This window comes from Molothrus aeneus, chromosome 15 (assembly GCF_037042795.1).
Source record: "Molothrus aeneus isolate 106 chromosome 15, BPBGC_Maene_1.0, whole genome shotgun sequence".
Classification (NCBI taxonomy): domain Eukaryota; kingdom Metazoa; phylum Chordata; class Aves; order Passeriformes; family Icteridae; genus Molothrus; species Molothrus aeneus.
Window position 1 is genome coordinate 3,872,066 of NC_089660.1, and position 18,728 is coordinate 3,890,793.

Below are 18,728 nucleotides of genomic sequence, written 5' to 3' on the forward strand. Positions count from 1 at the left end.
AGCTCGGGGCCGCTCCGAGCTCGCCCCTGGGGGATGGCAAAGTGTCCCCTGCTCCATCAGCTCAGGGACCAGGAGGGATCACCAAGATGTGCTCTGGGGGGTGCCAGCCTTGCCCAGGGTAGCTGTGCCTCTGTTTTGGGTGTTTGTGCTGTGTGTCCAGGTTCTGTCCCAGCAGAGGGATGGGGATGGGACAGCAGGATGGAGCAGGGCAGGGAGGCTCTTCCCAGGACAAAGCACACCCACAGAAATCAAATATCTCATTTTCCTTCTGTCTTAAATAGATTTTTTTTTATATACCACTGATTGTTTCTGCCCCAAACCCGTGCAGAAATCTTCTCTTTTGGGAGCCTTCATGTTGAACTTCTCGGGAGGGCAGAGCCTGGGGCAAGCCCTGGTTGCTCAGTGCCTCCCCAGCAGGCTCCAGGGCTTCTCTTTGCCTGGCACTAGGGCTGGGACAGGGGATGTGGTGTAGGGACAGCCCCAGGGATGGGAAGCAGCCTTGCCCCAGTGTGGATGCTGAGGGCCTGGGATGTCCTGTGCACAGATATCCAGCACTCGTGGCTGCCAACATCCACCACGCTGAGCCCTCTTGCCATGTCACCCCATCTTCCAGGGCCCCTCTGAGGGGTGGGTACTTCCCTAGGACACCAGGGAAGGTGGTGTCTGTGTTGTCTTTCTCTACCCTTGGCTGGTCTGCCTGGCACCACGACCTCAACAGCAGCTCCTTCCCCCTGCAGCCTGAGGCACTGCCAGGGCTCTGGAGAGGGCACTCCCAGCCCTGCCCTGCCCTGCCAAGGCTTGCACTGCTTCCTGACCCAGCTCCCCAGGCCTCTCTTCATGCTGCTGTGGGCCTTGATGCTGAAAGTGCCACTCCCCACAGGATGGGGAGATGTTCTTCTGCAGCTCCTCTGAGGGCTCTTCTAACCCAGCACCTTCCTGGGAAGAAGCCTGGGCAGCAGAGGCTTCTCCAGCAGAGTTTGGGGATGGAGTGATGCCATCTGCCAGAGCAGGGATCCTGCAGGGGAACAGAGAGGGTGATCAGTGACTTTGCAAGATGCAGATGGGTCCATTTCCCCCCTCTCCTGCTCCCCAGTGTAAGGGGTGCTGCCCTCAGCACCCAGGGTGGGACTGTGAGGTGATGCTGTGAGGATGCTCTCGGCATCCTCGCCTAAATGCTGAGTGCTGGCAATTGGGCAGAGCTGAGCAGGCTTGCATCACCCCAAGACCTGTCACCCAACGCCCCTCTGAGCAATATCACTCTGCTTTGTGGCTTTCTCTGCCTGCTCTTCCTGTCCCTCAGGCCAGCTAGCAGCAGCAGGGCTGAGCTGTCAGAGTTGTAGCCTGACAAAAGTTGATGTCCTGGAGCTGGCAGTGCTCTGCTCCCGGGTGCTGCCTCTCCCGTGGCCCCTGTCCCTGCTGTGGGTCAGGGAATTTTTTGGTCAGGAGCTCTTTGGTTGGGTGTCCTGTATGAGGTGGTATTTCCTGTCCCCACCCCCATGGTGCAGAGAGGAAATCTGTGGTCACACCAAGACCTCACATCTCCTGCAAACCTCTCCCCCAGACCTCTGCTTCATTCTGCTGATTAGATCAGCATCCTCTCAGGGGATGGCTGGCATTTTGCTTTTACCTCACAGAAACTACATGTGTCTTAGAACATATGCACAGGGACAGAAAGCATGAAGCAGAAGAGCTGGAATTGGTGTCCCCTCTGCCCCTGCTGCTGGGCAGTGACAGCAGCAGAGATGACTCTGCCTTGTGTCTGCACTGTGCCTGCCCTGGGGACCTTCACTTTGTGCTTTGTGGTTTCCAGACTGGAAGGTTCACTCTGCTCCTGCTGCAGGGCAGCAGTGATGCCTTCTCCCCAAAGAACAGCACCTGCAGCCTCCAGTCCTCTGCTTCTCCTTCTGCTGATGGGCAATGGCATTTCCAGGGTGATTCACAGGGGGTACCTCTGAGCAGGGCAGGTTTATGGTGCACCCCTGGGTACAGGTCCCTGCACCCCAGCTCTGTGTGTGGACACACAGCACCAGCTCCTGTAATTGCTGTGACCTTGGCTGAGGCTGGAAGTGCTCAGGGTGCAGCAGGGACAAAGTGTGCCCAGCTTCCAGCACGTGGGTGACTCTATTTCTCCCCAGGACTCAGTCAATATGGAGAGCCCAGGTTATCAGCATGCAGCATTGGAGGGGAGAGCTTGTGGAGGTCAGGGTGACCTTGCCTGACTTCTCCTGAGAAGGGCTGCACAAAGTGGCTCTCTGGAGCTGAGAGGCATCCCCATGCATGGCAGTCGTGGCCTCCAGCCCAGCACCACTTGGAGAGAGCAGCAATGCCTGGTGCAGCATCAGCTCTTCACCTCGGGAGCCCTGCCAGCATCTCCGCCAAAGCTGCTGGCAATTTCTGGGGATGTAGGCTTGCATGAAAATGAAGTGTGCTGGAAATTCATGGTCTGAATGCAGCTGCCTCTGCAGTGCATGAGGAGCAGGCAGGATGCAGCATCTTTCAGGCTGATTCTATAATCCCAAAACTCCAGGGCAGCCGCAGAGGGGGGCCCAGCTCTGTGCACCTCCCCTGGGCTTGGGACTTGCTTGGAAAGCAACCAGTGATGGATAAAAGAGTGAGGATTCCTCTCTGATGGTATCACCCTTTGCACCAGGCACCACCAGGAAGGGATGCCTGCACCAGGAAAACTGCAGTGGATGCCACAGCAGGGAGAGCTCCCTCATTTTCACCAGGGACCCTGGCCTTGTACTCACCCTGCAGCTCTCGCCTCTGCTGTCGAGTTTTGTGCTGAGGAAAGCTGAGTGTTGTCCTTTCAACCACACAGACAGGATTTTGGAAGAGGGCAGCCAGGAGTTGAAGGCTGGGAGATGTGGGTCCTAGGGCAGTGGGCTGGCTGGGACTCACAGGAAAGCTCCAGTGCTGCAAAGGTTAAATTGCACATGAAGAGAGAGAAAGAACAGTCCAGTCTGTCAGGGCCAGCCTGCTTGAGCCTGGCTTTGCTCTGTGGAGCACCAGGAAGTGTCTGCCTGAGGCTGGCAGCTGGGGCAGGCGTGTTGTGACCAGGACAGGGACCCTTTCCAGTGGGAACTGGCTTCTTCTCTGCCCATATATTGTGGCCATGGTCCTGTCCCATGCTGCTCTAAGCACAGATGGCATGCAAGAATGGATCCACAGACACTCATTCAGCTCCAGAGTTTTCTTCCCCAGCACATCCAGTTAGTGCTGAATGCTCCCTCTAATGGGATTTTAATCTCTCTGAACATCAGGGTCTGGTCTCAGAGCCTACAGAGCAAGCCAAGCACCAATTCTCTTCAGAGCCCTGTCCCACTGCACTGAAACAGGTTCCTGAGGTCCTCTGGTTTTCTTTACCGGTTTTGTGTGAGTTGCCTTCCTCTCTGATGTCTGATGTGGAAATGGGAGCAGCTGTCTTCCCCTTGCATCTCTGCTTGGTCCTGTACTCTCAGCCCTACCTGGTCCTCACTGATGGAAGTGCCCTCCAGCCCCCAGCTGCTGTGGAGGTCCCGTGGCTTTTGATTCCCTGCCCTGCTCGTGACTGAGGCTCTGAGTGACCCTTGAGACTGGCTGCAGTGCTCCAGTATTTCCACTCTTGTTTGTTAGTCTTTTCCCTATGCCTCATAACTGAAAAGAACATTGTTATTAAGGGCAACACTTCAAAATTCTGTTTTCCCTTGAATGATCCCACGGAGCTTTTCTGAGCAGAGCTCTTCTGAGCTCTGGGTGTTCCTGTCTGGGGGGGTTATGAGTTTTTGGAATGATTTATGTTGGTCTTTTCCTGTTAACATGTTCAGGGCAGATGACTCTGAAGACTCTGCGGAGAGGAACCAGCTTGGTTTGTGCTGTGGGTGAAATTGGCTGCCAGGTTTTTGGTGAACAGGTAAATCCTGTGCTCACCTGTCTTGTGTGGCATTAGTTGATCCTGATCATCTGCCAACAGCAGATCTTGGTGCATCTGACTATGGAAAAAAGGGCTGGAAGGGCCACATATGATCATTGGTGCATGATTGCTGTGAGGTGAGAGGGCTACGAAGAGAAGGAGAGAAAGTAAAAGCAGGTGCTCCAGCAACTCTTATCTGATTGTGAGTGGAAACCACAGTGGTGATACTGTGGAGGATGGGGTGGAGCTCGCTGGATTTAGAAAGGTCAGGAAACATCCCCTTACTTGAGTGTTTCCTGTGGGGAACCAGGGAAAGAATCTTTTCTACCCAGAAAAGCTGTGAGGGTAAAAGCCAGGAAATCAGTGACCCTGCCCTCTGCCTGAGGAACAGAAACCCATTTTTCTTCCCCTTTAATCTCCCTCCAAGTCATTATTGTCCCTTTGTGGTAAGTCAGCATTTTGAGAGGACACTGACATTTATATTCTGTTCTCTCTTGGCTGTGCAGGGAAGTCCCAACAGCCTGTTCCCCCTGAGCTCTCCTGGTTCAGCTGCAGAGCCTCAGCACAGAGCTCCTGCTTTGCCCAGGGGCTGCACTTCAGTGTGAGTAAACAGGAGAGCTCCCTTTGTCTCTGTGTGTTTGCAGAAACACCCACACCACCTTAGACACGTTTTCCATATGTTTTTATACACAACACAATTTGCCAAATGCTGTAACTTTGGGCTCCTCATTAATTCCTTGGAAATGGAAAAAGGCAGCCCCAGGAGCTGCATTCTTGTATTTGTTCCGGTTAATCCATCCCTCTGTATCTCCTTTTCTGCACCCCTCCCTTGGGTACAGTCACATTGGTGCCCTGGGGGAGGCACGATGCTGGATCAGCCTTTTGGATGGCTCTGAACTTTGGTTCACCTCCCTGAGTTCTCCTTTCGGTGGCTTAAGACTCTTTCTGGGGCAGGATCAAGGGCACGTGCCGGGAGAGTGCACGAGCCGAGCGCGGCTCCTCTGCTGGCACGCTGGGAACAGGGAATCAAAGGACTCCTTATCTATGGATGGAAAGTTTCTGGGCTGCTTATCAGGCACTGCTTAGAGGTTAGATTATCTCAGGAGCAGCAGATTGACAGCCTGCCTCTCCGTTCTCCTTGTGCTTGGCTGGGCGAACACCTTGGAGTGAGGCAGTGAGAGGGTGGCACAGCCCTGTGAGGATGTGGGTGCCCAGGGAAGGGGCTGGGGAGGCAGCCTGTCATAGAACTTGCCCACTTTGCTCCCATCCTGCTCCCTCCCCACACCCTTTGCTGGGGCTGTCCCTCGTAATACGCTTGGGGTGGCACTGAGGGATTTTTTTGCTCTAACTTTACATGGGCATTTGTATTTCTAAAAATATCTGCCAGCCTAATTTGGGCTACTCCTGCCCCTTTCCAGAGATGGGAATGGAACTTGCTGTTGGCTGAATTCACTGCTGATGGAAACTGGTGGCTGAAATGCTGAGGGTGTGTGGCTCAGACGGGGAGGGAAGTGGCCGAGCTGCTCTGCAGGGAGCTGGGAACCCAGACCTTGGCTCCTGCAGGGACTCCCAGCCTGGCTGCAAGTGCTCTGACTGTGCCCCAGGACTAATTCCCATCTTCCCTTCTGCCACCTTTCCTGGCCCCCAAAGCTCTGCTCTCTGCCCAGAATTTGGTGTCTGTTCCTCACAGGGACACAGATGATTTTGGGGGGCAGCCCCAGCTAAAAGCTTCACCCCATTCTGTACGGCAAATTCTGGTGGCAACTGTCCCCATTACCCAGCAAAGCCAGGGGACATTTTGTGCTCCCTGTGAGCGGTGGCAGTTCCAGGGGAGGCCCAGCCATGTGGGAAGCTGGAGTACCTGGAGCTGTGCTGCCAGCATGGAGAGGATGCAAGCTGGGTTCTTATGGGTGGTGAGGAATTTCTGAGTGGCTGAACTTAGGAGTTGCCTGGGCAAGGATCTCCAGCTGGGGCATCAGTTTTTTGCTTAAAGTCCATGGACAATGTGGGGTCCCCACCTCTGCCTTCCTCTCTGGGGCCAGACCTACCATCAAAGTCCCGAGTGTAGGAAGGCTCTTACCTCTTGAGGGCTCCATCAGTGAGCAGAGTCCCCTTCTCGTTCCTCACCTCCAGCTTCAAGGGTTTGCTCTCCTGCCTGCCCTGGCCCTGCCTGCCCCTGGGCTGGGCCTTCTGCAGGGGAGGCAGGTGGGAGTTCCTGGGATGTCCCGTCCTGCAGCAGTGCAGCAAGTTCTGGTAGGCCACTCGGAAATCCTTGTTGAGTGTCCCATAGAGGATGGGGTTCAGGGCTGAGTTGGCATAGCCCAGCCAGAGCACAATGGACATGGGTGTGCCTTTGACCTGGCTGTCCCCCCACACGCCCCGGTAGGTGAAGAGGGTGAAGTAGGGGAACCAGCAGATGATGAAGGCTCCCAGCACCACTGCCAGCGTCACGGTGGCTTTGTGCTCCTTCACCATGGGGGGCACGGGCGCGTTGCCCCACGTGTGGTTTATCCTCTTGGCTTGCTCCCTGGCTATCCTGAGTATCCGGTAGTAGGTGATGCACATGATGACCAGAGGGATGTAGAAGGTGAGCAAGCTGTCCACCAACCCATACACAAGGTTCACTGCCAGCGTGCACTCCTTGCTGCAGGTGGGGCCTGTGTTTTCCACTGCTGTCCCCTTGGTGTTCCAGCCCAGGTGGATGGGTAGGAAGGAGACCATCAGTGAAACGGTCCAGATGACGGCCAAGCCCACGGCCACCCGGGAGGGAGTGACCACCTGGCCGTAGCGGAGCGGGGTGGTGATGGCAAAGTAGCGGTCCAGGCTGATCATGAGGAGGTTGAGGATGGAGGCCGTGCACAGCATGACGTCCAGGCTGGTGTAGATGTTGCACAAAACGCTGCCAAAGGGCCACTCCTTGGTGAGCTCATAGAAAGCAGAGAAGGGCAGCACCAGCAGCCCCAGCAGCAGGTCTGTGATGGCCAGGGAGACGATGATGCGGTTTGTCACGCTCCGCAGCCGCCGGTCCAGGGTGACGGCCAGGCAGACAATGATGTTACCACAGAGAGTGATCACGATGAGGATGCCCAGAAAGAACCCGACCAGCAGCTGCACGGGGGGGTCCATGCTTTTTTGAGAGCTTGTGTGGTTGTAACATGGATCCATGGTGTCACTGCAAGGATGGAGCAGTCCTGCTCTCATCAGCTCCAAAGCTGCTTGGAGTGAGCCTGGACCAGACAGGCCTAGAGCTCTTCCCAAAGTGATCCTTTTTCTACAGGGACCTTGAAGAACATTGCAGAGTCACTTTACACATTCAGCCTTGTGTGCTGGGAATGACATGGTCTGGGAAAGATGTGGCACTGCAACTCATTTGTGCCTGTTGGCCCTCTCTGGGACCTCAGTGCTGGAGCCGATGCCCTGTGGCAGCTGCTGGTGGATCTCAACTGCTTCTTTTCCTTTCTTGCCTTCTCCTTTCCTCTGAGTGACCATTGGGTCAGGTCCTGTGGGCTCTCATGCCCTCTGCATGTTTGGTTGGTGACAGTGGTCAGCAGTGCTCCAGCAGGGACAGAGCTTTGCCACCTCCCAAGGACAACCTGCAAAAGAAAGTGTCTGGTGAGGTCCTGGCACAGATTGCCCAGAGAAGCTGTGGCTGCCCCATCCCTGGAAATGTTCAAGTCTAGGCTGGATAAGGCTCTCAGCAGCCTGGTGTTGCAGAAGATGTCCCTGTCCTTGGCAGAGAGGTGGAATGAAATCTGTAAGATGCCTTCCTAACCATTCTGTGATTCTATAAAAGCATCAAGTCAGAGCTGCAGTGGGCAAAGACTCTCTGAGCTTCCCCTCAAACCCTTTCAGAAGCAGGGTGTCTGATCCTCCCTGGCTGCTCCAGCCCATTTAAACCCAAACTGAAAGTTCTTTGGCAGCCAGGCACCCCTGTACCTGCCAGCTGGGCTCTCCCAGCCCTAGGGGTGCCCATGTCATGGAGGGATGTTGAGAGAAGAGCAGGGATTTTTAAATTGTCATCTTCCTATAGGCTTACAATAAATGTGAGAATGAGGAGGATATGAGGAAACAATTTTCCTGAGACAGCAGTTCTTATGCAGTTCAGCAAAATTAGTCACAACTACGTAATTTCTGAATCTTGGCTGCGGCTGCCGATCTCATTAAACTTTGTCCTTGTGTCTGTGCTTTGCAGGAGCCATCCTGCCATATCACAAATCACAGCAGCTCCTGTAACCTGTATGGGAAATCCACACTCTGCTCTGGGTCCTGGGAAGGGAAGAAGAATTTCCCTTGCAGATTGATTTTTCCTGGCTGTTTTCTGTCTGGATACAAATAACAAAACGCCACATGTTGCCAGGGAAGAAACAACAGAGCAAACCACTCTAACTTACAATGAGCTGCTGGTTTTGGTGATCTCCAAGACCCTGCCACTACTAGACTCAAAGGTTCCTTGGGTTCTTGATTGGAAGCAATATCCCTGTTGGGAAGATACCTAAAGGGGAATTGAGGCAGTGCAGGGACAAGAAAGAGGGCTGGGAATGGCTGAGGAGCTGGACTGACTTGCTGACCCTCATGGATCTGCCTGTGTCCAAGCTGTGGTCTCCCAGATGATCTGAGGGGTCTCCCCATCCTCCTCAATGTGCTGGTCCCCGTGAGTGGTGCAGGACCCAGCTCTGCAGGCTCCCTGCACCCCGTGGAGCAGCAGGGAAGCCTCCCTGGTGGTGCCCAGGATTGTGCAGGAAGGCAGAGCTGCAACAGGCTGCAGAGATGGAGTGATCAGAAGAAACTCCAGGAAAGGAAAAGATCCAGCATTGTCAGAGGACAAAGGTGAGATTTTTAAACTTCCCCTGCATCAACAAGATAACACTGTGGTGCAGGTTGAAATATTCTTCAGATGATTTATGTCTTTGATTGAAGTCTAAAGGCATGGGGGCCACATGAGGGAGTATTCCAGGGAGACTGCATGAGTAAACAACCCCTGATTGCCAGGAGCCATGCAGGGGAGAGACTGGGACTGGATCACTGAGATTAGAGGCGACTCTCACAGCCCTGCTGCTTCTAAAGGCATGGAAAGCAAACAACAAGCCACGACCCAGCCCATGGGAAGCCTTTTGCTGAGCAGAGCAAATTCCTTGGCAGACAGGAAGCCCTCTGAGTTTGGGTGCTGGGATTGAGGCTGCTGGGAGAGGGATGCGATGCTTTCAGTCACGGCAGCAGCAGCGTGTGGAGCAGTTCCTCACCTCCAGCTGCAGCACAGGCTCTTGCCATGGAAAGCTCTTTGTTCACTCACAAAAGGAGTGTGGAACAAGCTGAGCGCTGCCTGCCCACTGACGGCAGTGAGAACAGGTTGTTCCCACAGAAGGGTATTTCCAAGTGAAAGGGATGTGCTTTCATTGCTCCCAACATGTGGAAATGGCAGATTAAATTATAGGGGGAGTAGCACACTTAGAAAATGCTGTGGGTGGATGGCAGCCTCCTACGTGGCTGCTTCACCACACACCAACAACCTGCTCCTGCCTCTGGCTCTCCCAGCTCACATGGGCTCTGCTGGTGGGACCCAGCTCTGGGCACTTCAACTCATTCAGCTCCTGCCACGCTGCCAGGGCAGCTCCTGGTGCAGCCCTGCCATGAAGATGTGCCCAGAAGGAGTTTTGCTCTTTATTTCTTTTTCAGATTAGCTCAGGGCAAGGAATGGCCACTTGCAAGGGGACAGAGATGTCCCCATCCCTGCAGAGGAGCTCAGGTAGCGCTGGGACTCTGTGGCTCAGTGTGGGCTGCAGGGCTCAGCTGCCTGCAAACCCTTGGGATGTTCCTCCATGCAATGGGGCAGGATCTGCCTCCTGTCAGCTGGGATGTGTGATGCTGCAACCCTAACTGTGGTGGAGGTGTGGGACACCTTCCCATATCCCCCATCCAAATTGTCTCATGGAAACGCTCCCCCAGGAGAGCATAGCCTCTGGACATGGCTTTGCAGGAAGAGCAGGCTGGAGGGCTGGTACAGCTGGGGGGCTGTCAGCTCGCTGCCAGCAGGACACAGACCATGCATCCAGCTCAGAGCTCTCTCCTGGAGCATCAGCTCTCTGTGACTCCACATGTGCTCCTGGCTTTGTGCCCAGGTCACTCACAGCCACCTTCACTACCTGTGTCCTCTGCTTCTGTTGTGTTTTGGCAGAGTGAGTTGATTTCCTCCTGGATGTACGAGTGGAGCAGCTGTTTCCCATGGCAGTCTTTCCAGCGACAGCCGGAATAAATGACACCTTTCCAGCCCTGTCTCACCAGGCAGCTTTTACATTTACCTGGTTATCCTCATTATCACAGCCTGGACCTGATTGTGGTTCAAAATCACCCTCCTGACATTGAAGGAACCAGAGCAGGGCACAGCTTCTGGGTCATCTTTCTCATGCCTTTTCCATGGCACTGGTGTTCTGATTGACACTATCTCTGCTGTGAAGACTTTTCAGGTTGCATTTGTTGTTGCACTCATCCTGGGGTTTCCCAAAAGCCAGATATTTTTCCTATGGTGTTTTCAGCTGCTTAGAGTAGCAATTTTTGCTTTTTGCTAAGCCTGTGAGCTTGTGCCAGCCCGATGTGTTTCTATTTATCTACAGATCCTCTGGTTCTTCTCCTCTAGTACTTAGTCCCTTGTCCAGTGCAGAACTTTTCCCAAGTTTCTCACCAGTACATTTCTTTTAAAGAAGCCCTAGTTTTCTGAGTCAAGATCACTAATGAAAACCATTAAATAAAATTTACCTCTAGGCTGATCTTTAAGGAACTCTGTTAATAGCCTTCTCTGGTGCATTAATGATCTTTCCGCTGTAATATCCTATCGTCTCCCCATTATCCTCTTTACAATTCTCATAATAATTTCTGCTTTCTCTTGCCTGAACAGATATTTTCTTCTCTGTTGCAGTCCATGTTGCATTTGATCCGCTGTTTTCCTCTTTAAAATGGCATTTATCTCCTCTGGGGAGGGGACTGTGATTTATTAATGGGAAATTTCTATTGCGTTTTACCTTTTTATTCCCCCTCCCCATCTCTCAGCATCCTTTCCTCCAACATCATTAATTCCAGCACTTGGTGCACTTTTGCAGTAAGATTAATGGGATGCAGTGCTGGGTCTGGAAGGGAATGCATTGGCTGTTCTCCCTTCCTGTGCTTCTACTCCTGGCATAACAGGTTTGTTTTGAACCTGTTAAAAGCCCGGGTACATTGGCACCATGAACAGACACGACTCGAGAGGAGCACTCAGGAGGTGCCTGAATTTGGCAGCCTCTCTTTGGGAAGTATTTCCCACTTCTGGAAAGGACAGAGGTGGCTGGGGGCTCAGGAGAAGCACCACATGAAGCCTTTTAGCTCTCTCCTAGGGACAGGAGGGCTGTGCCCTTGCAGACCTGAAATGTTCCCCTGCCTCTCATGATAGCTTCTTTCCGAGAAAAGAGCAGGCAGAAAAAGCTCTTTGCACTTGGGAGCAAAGTGCATTCCCTTGGTCATGCAGAGCTCACAGCAGAGCATCATGGCTTTTTCTAGAATTATATTCAACTCCTTCCTGAGATGATACATTGGGCATGCTGGGAGAGGTATTTCAGCCAAGAGATGGGAAGGAGTGTGGGGGATTCTTCTGGTCTGAGACAGGATGCCTGAGGTCTGATGGTGGGAATTGCAAAACTCCCAAGCTGGGAATGGGTTTCTTGATCTCCTGCCAGGCTCATAAGCCTGATTCACAATGGGACAACAGCAAATTTGTCACAGGTAGGACTTGAAGGCAATGTGGGAGAGGACAAACTCAAGGGGACACTGCTGTCTTGCCTGGCTGCATCCCCAGACACTTCTGTCCCTGTTCTTTGGGCTTCTCCAGAACTTGGTGCTCTCTCTGCCCTATCCCAGTGTGGTGTCTGGTACCAAAGCAGCAATTATTGCCTCTGGCATGAGCAGAAGGGCTGGGGGAGCCAGGACAAAATTCCCATCACTGCCACCAGCTCTCTGTCATGCTTCCCCAGGAGGAAAGGGGCTCTGTGGGTGAGAAGCTGTTCAGGACTCCTGAAATCAGGAAATGTGAAGAGCAATGTGGAAATGCACAGATCAGTCAGCATTTCGAAAGTTTGCTTGGCAGACAGTGTCCAGGAAAGGTGAAACTGAAAACAGAGGAGTTGGGCTCATGGGTGTGCTTGGAGCTGCCTGAGTTTCTGGGATTCAGCTCCTGCTGAAGCTGATTCTGGACAGGGACAGGGAGCACGGGGCACCCCTGGCACTGTCCAGCCCTCCTGTGCTACAGCCCAGCCCGGGGGTGTCCTGCCCACAGATCTGGCCATGCCCTGGGATGGGCAGATTCCCAGCAGGTTCCCCCACTGCCAGGGCGCGCAGGGCTGGATGGAAGGGCTGGAGTGCCCAGGGAAAAGGCTCGGGCAGGTCGGTGTGAGAAGTCAGCAGCAGCCCCTGTGGGGAGGCTGCCTGGGCAGAGAGGCTGCACACCACAGACGTGCAGGGCTCTGCCTGGGCACACTGCACCCGCGTCCTTCCTCTGATGTTCTCGGATCCAGCTGTCCCCACCAGCAACAGCCAAAAAAGTCCCCAAACCGGCCTGCACTCAGCCACCACAGGATGCTGATGGCACCAGCACCAGACAAGTGACACCCTGTCGCCTGACCCAGCTGTCCCAATGCAGGATCCCACTCAGCAGGGACCCACCAACCCTCCTGAATCTCACCTAAAAAGTATTTTAGCAGCGTAACAACTCAGCAAGAAGTAAGGCAAAAGCATTACCTGGGAAAGGTGCTGCTTTCTCAGAGCCCCTGGGCGTGTGGGAGGCTTCAGTGGCTGCAGCGACTCCAACTTTGCCCCGGTGCTGTGGCTGGGGCAGCGAGCGCTGCGAGCGGCGCTGCCTCGCTCCTCTCCTCTCCTCTGCTCTCCTCCTCCTCCTCGCTCGCTCCCTCCTCTCGAACCAGCCTCTCTCCGTTCTCTCGTATCAATACCCGGGCAGCGGTGACTGCAACATGAGTCAGACTGAAGTGGGTGGGATCAGAGGGCGAGCTCAGACACCGAGGTTATCATCCGGCAAATTTGAAATGCTCGGAGCGAGCCCGGCTCCGAGCGCACGGCGTGCCGGGCTCCGCCGAGCCGTGCCTGGCACGCAGAGGGGGGTGGGATGCCTGCTGCCTGCCGCTGCTGCTTTCTTGAGCGATACCATCACCTTCCTCACGCACCTGAAGTTTCAGGGCCCTTGCTGCTGCTTTGCCATGTGCCAAGGTTCCTTCCCTCCCTCCCGGCTCTCTTCTGCAAGGCACACACTTGCCTGTTGTAGGGAGCTCTGATGCTGTTACTCATTCCCAATTTTTGGCTTTGCAATTCATGTGAGCCCCCTGAGAGCAAGCACAGCTGAGCCTGGAGGATATCGGGGTGGCTCAGGGAGGATGGTGACTCTTGTGTTGAACTGGGGACAGATAAGGACAAAGGTGGGGTGACTGTAAAATGGGTGGAGGGAGCTGGAGCCCAGCCAGCTCTGTGGTGCAGATGTGCTCCTTGTGCAAGGGGACATGGCAGGAAAAGCCTTCACTGTTTCATCTTTCCCTCAAGCTGCTCTCTCCTCTCCTGAAGGGTGTCTCCTTTGCGTGCGATAGCAGGGAGGAACCACGAAATGACAAACAGGCAGTGACAGCCTTTCGTGTCTCTCAAATCTTTCATCTGCGGGTCTCAAAGCACTATGCAAATATCAGCTGCTGGGCCAGCTGTGCGAGGAGCTGTTTTCCCTTTTAGCTGTTCCTCCTGAGCAGAGCAGATCCCGGGCTGGCAGCAGAACTCCAGCAAAGCTTGGCCACCCCCTGGCTCTGCAGGGCTGGGGAGAGCAGCCTGGGGAGTCCTGTGAGGGAGGTGCTTCCAAGTTCCCCATGCAAGCAGCCAAGAATGGGCTTATTACAGTCTGGATGTGGCCCTGGGCACACTCCCTGCTGCTCCCCCAGCCGGGCTGAGCTCCCCCAATGCCCTGTACTGGGAATGGAGAGCACATCCCATCCTCCCTCTCTGCCAAACGGGGACGCAGTGGCACTGGCACACAGACCAAAATGCCTTTGATCTGTTTATCTCTGCAGACCAAAGCACAAATCTATCTTTAATAAGCTTATGATCTGCTGGAACCAGAGAGTTTTCCTGCTGATCAGCAGCCCTGTGATGTGTCTGGGGTAGCTGAGCCGTGGACTGGCTGCCAGATGCTTCTCTAGTGGCTGGAGTGTGCAGAGCATGGATGTGTTTAAATCTGCTCAGGAATGTCTGCGTCAGCCGAAGTCTTTGGGGGGTTGATTTATTACAGGGCCCCTTGCTTGGCTCTGCTCTGTGAGGGATCTTTCATCAGGAAGTCTCAGGGTGGAAAGGGCCATGGATGGACAAAGTTCTCTGGTTTTTGGGGCAGGATTCCCTCTCCAGCCCCCTTGCACTAATCCCTCTCAACAAAAGGCCCCTGCTGTCCATGGGGCAGGCTCTGAGTTCAGCATGTTCCATCTTCCCAAAGCCTCTGCAGAAATTTGAGGGTGCATTTTGGGATGCAGTGGTGGAGCATCTTCAGATTTGCAGGGGCCTCTGGGTCATAGGGAAACCCACCACTTCTGCAAAGCCTTGAGCACAGGAGAGCCTCAAACCCTGACCCTGTGCAATGGCTGTGGAGCCTCTGTGGGGCTGTATGGGGTAATACCCTCCATGTGAGTTATCTGGAAAGGGTGCAGCCTGTGTGGATTGTGCAAGGAGTGTGGGAAAGCAGCTGGACTTGAGCTGAAAGAGTGCAGGGGCATTCCTGGTGGCATGGACTGCTGTGCTCTGTGCCTCTGTGCCCTGGGAAGTGGCTGATGTGATACCTGCAGAGCCTGTGGCTGGAAAACATCATTGTTGGCACGCTCTGAAGAGGAAGGAGGCACTGGAAACTCTTCAGACTGATGGCTGACCTGCCACAGGGCCACCTCGACCAGGCTCACAGGGCTGCACAGGTCAGGCAGCAACCAGGGACACTCAGAAACTCCAAAATTCCCTAAGTGGGCTGTGCAGAGCCAAGGAGTGAGTAATGAGTCAGGAAATGGCAAGAGGTCTCTGACATTCTGTGTGTGCATGGGGGAAAGCAGCAGTTATTAAAGGCTGCAGTGCTGGGAGATGGGAAAGTGCAAGAGACGTCAGGGAAAGTTTGGAACTCCAGGAACGTGAGATTTGGCAAAGACAAGAGCTCCTGAAAAGCCTCAGATGGTGAAGATTTTCCTGGAAGGTAGCAGCCAGCTTGGGAAATCTCAGGAGGCAGCTCAGCTCTGAGAAGGGCTCAGAGGTGCAGCTCTGTGCTGCTCTCCCCAGCATGAGCTGAGTTTGGAAAAGCCAAAGGAGGAGGGGTAAGGGGGTAGAAAATTTGTTTAAAACAAAGCATCTGGATGCAGAGCAGCTCTATAGGCAGTGCAGGCTGAGAGGAGTTGGTGATGTGTCCCCTTGGGTTTTAGAAACATTTGTGTGGACTCTGGTAGAAGATTGTGGATTAGGAAGTAGACTTCTGCTGAGTTGTTTCCTCTGGAAAAAATCAAAAGTAAGAAGCCATGGAAAGGTACTGACCCCACCACAGGCTGCTGAACTTCCTGGCTGGCAGGCAGAGGCCAGTAACTTACTCCAATCATCTGAATATTTTGATTTACAGTAAATTATATACACAAGACAAATAAAGCACAGAGACCTCCTCGATGTGCCAATAAATTTTCCTCCTTTTTAAACAAATAATTTCCAGTTAAATCCTATCCTGGACAAAAGGATAATTAATGACAGAAATCTCTGATATTCCCTGGCAGGGACTGTGTAAGCCACTGTGGGAAATGAATATTACAGGGAAAGGACATGTCAAACATCTGGGGGTGTGCAAGGAATTTCTTCTGCCTGCAGACTGGGCAGCTCCCCAGGGTGGTGGGAGACCCTTGCTGAGGTGGCTGAGCTCCAGTGCAACATCCTGCTTGTGTTTATATTTCGGGCATTTTGTGTTTATATCCTGGCTATTCCAGGAATATCTCTGTCCAAAGGCACCTTTCCTGTATGAGATGTGTGTAATGGAAAAGAAAGAGGGTGCTGGGGCCTTTCCCACCCTTTTGTTTTCTGCAGTGCTGATCCCAAGGATGCTTAGCAGGATCCCATCTGCTGTGATATAGTGTCAGACTATAGGCACAGGCTGTGACATATATATTAAGCTTCTCTGTGTGCAGGATGAGGATGTTAGAGGTTTATTTCCAGGTTGTCAGTCTGTTTGTGTTATACAAAGCTCTCCAAGCTCTAATGAGTACTAGAGTGTGTGCTGCTGGCTCCACACTACTACAGAGTTCCTTCAGGGAGTTAAAGGCTCACGTTTTCTGGTGTGTCCAGGGTCAAAGAGGGTCCTCTTCTCACAGAGGAGAAACAGAACTGTTCCTAGATTGAACCATGCCAGGGAGGAGCAATTTGTGGACACCAGCACAGGGGTTTTCATCTCTCTGGTGCACTATAAAGAGAAAAAGATCAGCTGAGGTCCGTGGGAGGAGGTGACAGCCATTCCCTCCAAGCCACAAGGCAGGAGGGGAGCAGGAGCCTTGGCAGGAGGTGACCCACCCTGGGTGCACGGGGCTTTCCTTGGAAGGGAACAGCTGGCTCTGGCTCCCATGAGTGGGTCTTTGTGGGCTTTATCACTAATCGTGCAGAATTCAATTGTGTACATCCTTGTCTTCCAGAGAAATGTTTCATCCTCCTCCAAACAACACTGAGGCTGTGGCCTGGGCAATAACTTGTGGTTAATTTTCTGGGGTAGTGCAGATCTGTTGCTCTGTGTGTGTGGAGGAGGCTGAGCTGTGGTCCAGGAGCAGGGTGGGACAATGGAATACTTTACACTTTACCCTTCTCAGACCCCCTCCCAGCATTCCTGGCCCTCTGTCAGGAAGATCAGCCAGTTTCTGAGGGAATGAACTGTTTGGTTCCAGCGTGGGGAGAATTAAATCTGCTCTGTGTACATAAGGGCCTGTTCTGAGGCTGTTTAGGTGGTTTAGGAGCCATCAGGGCTGGAAGGTGGCTCCTGCCCTGACCACTTCACAGGGAAGGATTCCTTGCTGGAGCCCCAGGTGCTTCCAAAGCCTTTCCCTGCAGAGCTGGCAGGAGGCTGTGCTGCTGGGCACGGGGCAGGGATGGAAGGATTAGCAAAACGCTCCCCTGCAGCGGGAGCGCCGTGGGGCTGGCAAGGAGCACGGGGCATGGGCAGGGAGCTGGCTGCAGGCACTGCCCAGGCAGGCTGCTGGCCACCAGCTGCCACCCTGGCAGGGACCCTGCCGTGCCCCTGCTGAGCTGCCAGCACCAGCAGACAGGGCACAGGGGAGCCCTGCAGGGACCGCGGCTGCAGAGGGACTGGGAAGCCACAGCAGGGCTGAGGTCCTCCAGGTGAGATGGGGAGCTGGACTCTGGTGTGGCTGAGCAGGGCTGAGGTGCCCCAGGCGAGATGGGGAGCTGGACTCTGGTGTGGCTGCATGGCACCAGCAAGGTGTTTGTCTGTGCCACCTCCATCTCCTGTCCCACTGCTGGTAACTTTGTCAAAACTGGGGCTGTGCTGTGGGATGCTGCAGCGGCAAGTCAGGTAGGACAGGGTTAAAGCAGGAGAGGATCTCTCTGCCCTGAACCACCGTGGGAATGTCCTCTGCTGCAGGTGGGAGCTCTCACAGCCCCAGGCTGGATTCTACCTGGCACCAGCCTTCCCTCCTGTCTCCGGAGGACCTGGAGCATCCACCAGGGTGAGCAAAGCCAACAATGCCCATCCTCTTGATGGAGGCTGAAAACTCTGAGGGTGAGCAGCACACGTGTGGAGGCCTGCAGAACAGGTCCTCTGAGAAAAAACCGATGGGATTTTGACAAAGCATATGTCATAACCTGCTGATATTTCCAGTTTCACCACAGGGAAAGTGAGTAGGAGCTGTGTACCCCTGGGAGAAGCAGCAGCCAGGGGCTTAGAGTGCAAAATCTAAGATTAATTTAGACTTACTCATCATAAGGAAATTCCTAAGGAAGTGTAGGTTGGACAAAGTCCTGAAGTCATCAGGGGTTGGAGCCTGGCAAGAGGCATGGCTAGCAGCAGCCACCCCCATGTCCTTGCACTGCTTTCACATCTCCCATCTCCACAACCCCCTGTACCATGAGCTTCAAGGAACCATCAATGTGGGAGTGGTTGTAGCTGCCCAGAGTAACAGATCTGCTGTCTAATAATGATCACCTATCAAAAAAAAAAAAAAATTAAAGCAGGCAGTGAAATGTGCCTGGAGCTTTCCCCTGCACACCACAAACTGAGGCTTGTGACAGGCACTTGGTGACAGCCATGCTGTGCCCAGGATGGACTCACCTCTGAACTGGTCCTGCCTTGTGCAGGAAGTGTGAGAGCCAGCATTGTGAGGCAAAAACCACCAAACTCTTTTTTTTTTTTTCACCCCTTACACAGCCTGGAATGAGGCCAAAAGCGTAGGGCAGGAATCTCTCTCCAGATAATTAATTATTGCAAAGAGACAATTTGTTAAGCAAGAGAGGCTTTTAATTTGTAAGAGCTCATCTATTCTTATTGTATCTTTTAAACTGAAAGAAGTAGCGTTGATCAAAATAGTCTGGAAATAGAAGATTTTAATTTAGAGGCTGTGTTCAATGTGCTGACAAAAATAGGAAACAGCTCTCTCAGAAGAGCACACTCCCCCTAAAACCTGGCTGGAGTGTGCAGGGTGTGCTCTAGAACTGCTCAAACCATTACAAATATGCTCAGAAATGTTTTAGTGGGATTTAGCTGGACTTGCTGAGGAAAGGCAGGAATGTCTCCACCACTGATTTCTGCCCAGGGGCCAAT

At 53.5% G+C, this 18,728-nt stretch overlaps 1 protein-coding gene across 1 annotated transcript; it reads right to left on the reverse strand.

Annotated features, from left to right (window-relative positions):
- Nucleotides 1-255: 255 nt before the first annotated feature.
- HRH2 (histamine receptor H2) lies at nt 256-12,780 on the reverse strand. The gene is made up of 4 exons (XM_066560197.1): nt 12,653-12,780; nt 5,973-7,485; nt 2,751-2,916; nt 256-1,015 (listed from the first exon to the last, which is right to left on the reverse strand). The coding sequence occupies exons 2-3, from the start codon at nt 7,091-7,093 to the stop codon at nt 2,898-2,900; spliced, it is 1,140 nt and encodes a 379-aa protein (XP_066416294.1). The 5' UTR covers nt 7,094-7,485; nt 12,653-12,780; the 3' UTR covers nt 256-1,015; nt 2,751-2,897.
- Between the last annotated feature and the right edge of the window lie 5,948 nt (nt 12,781-18,728).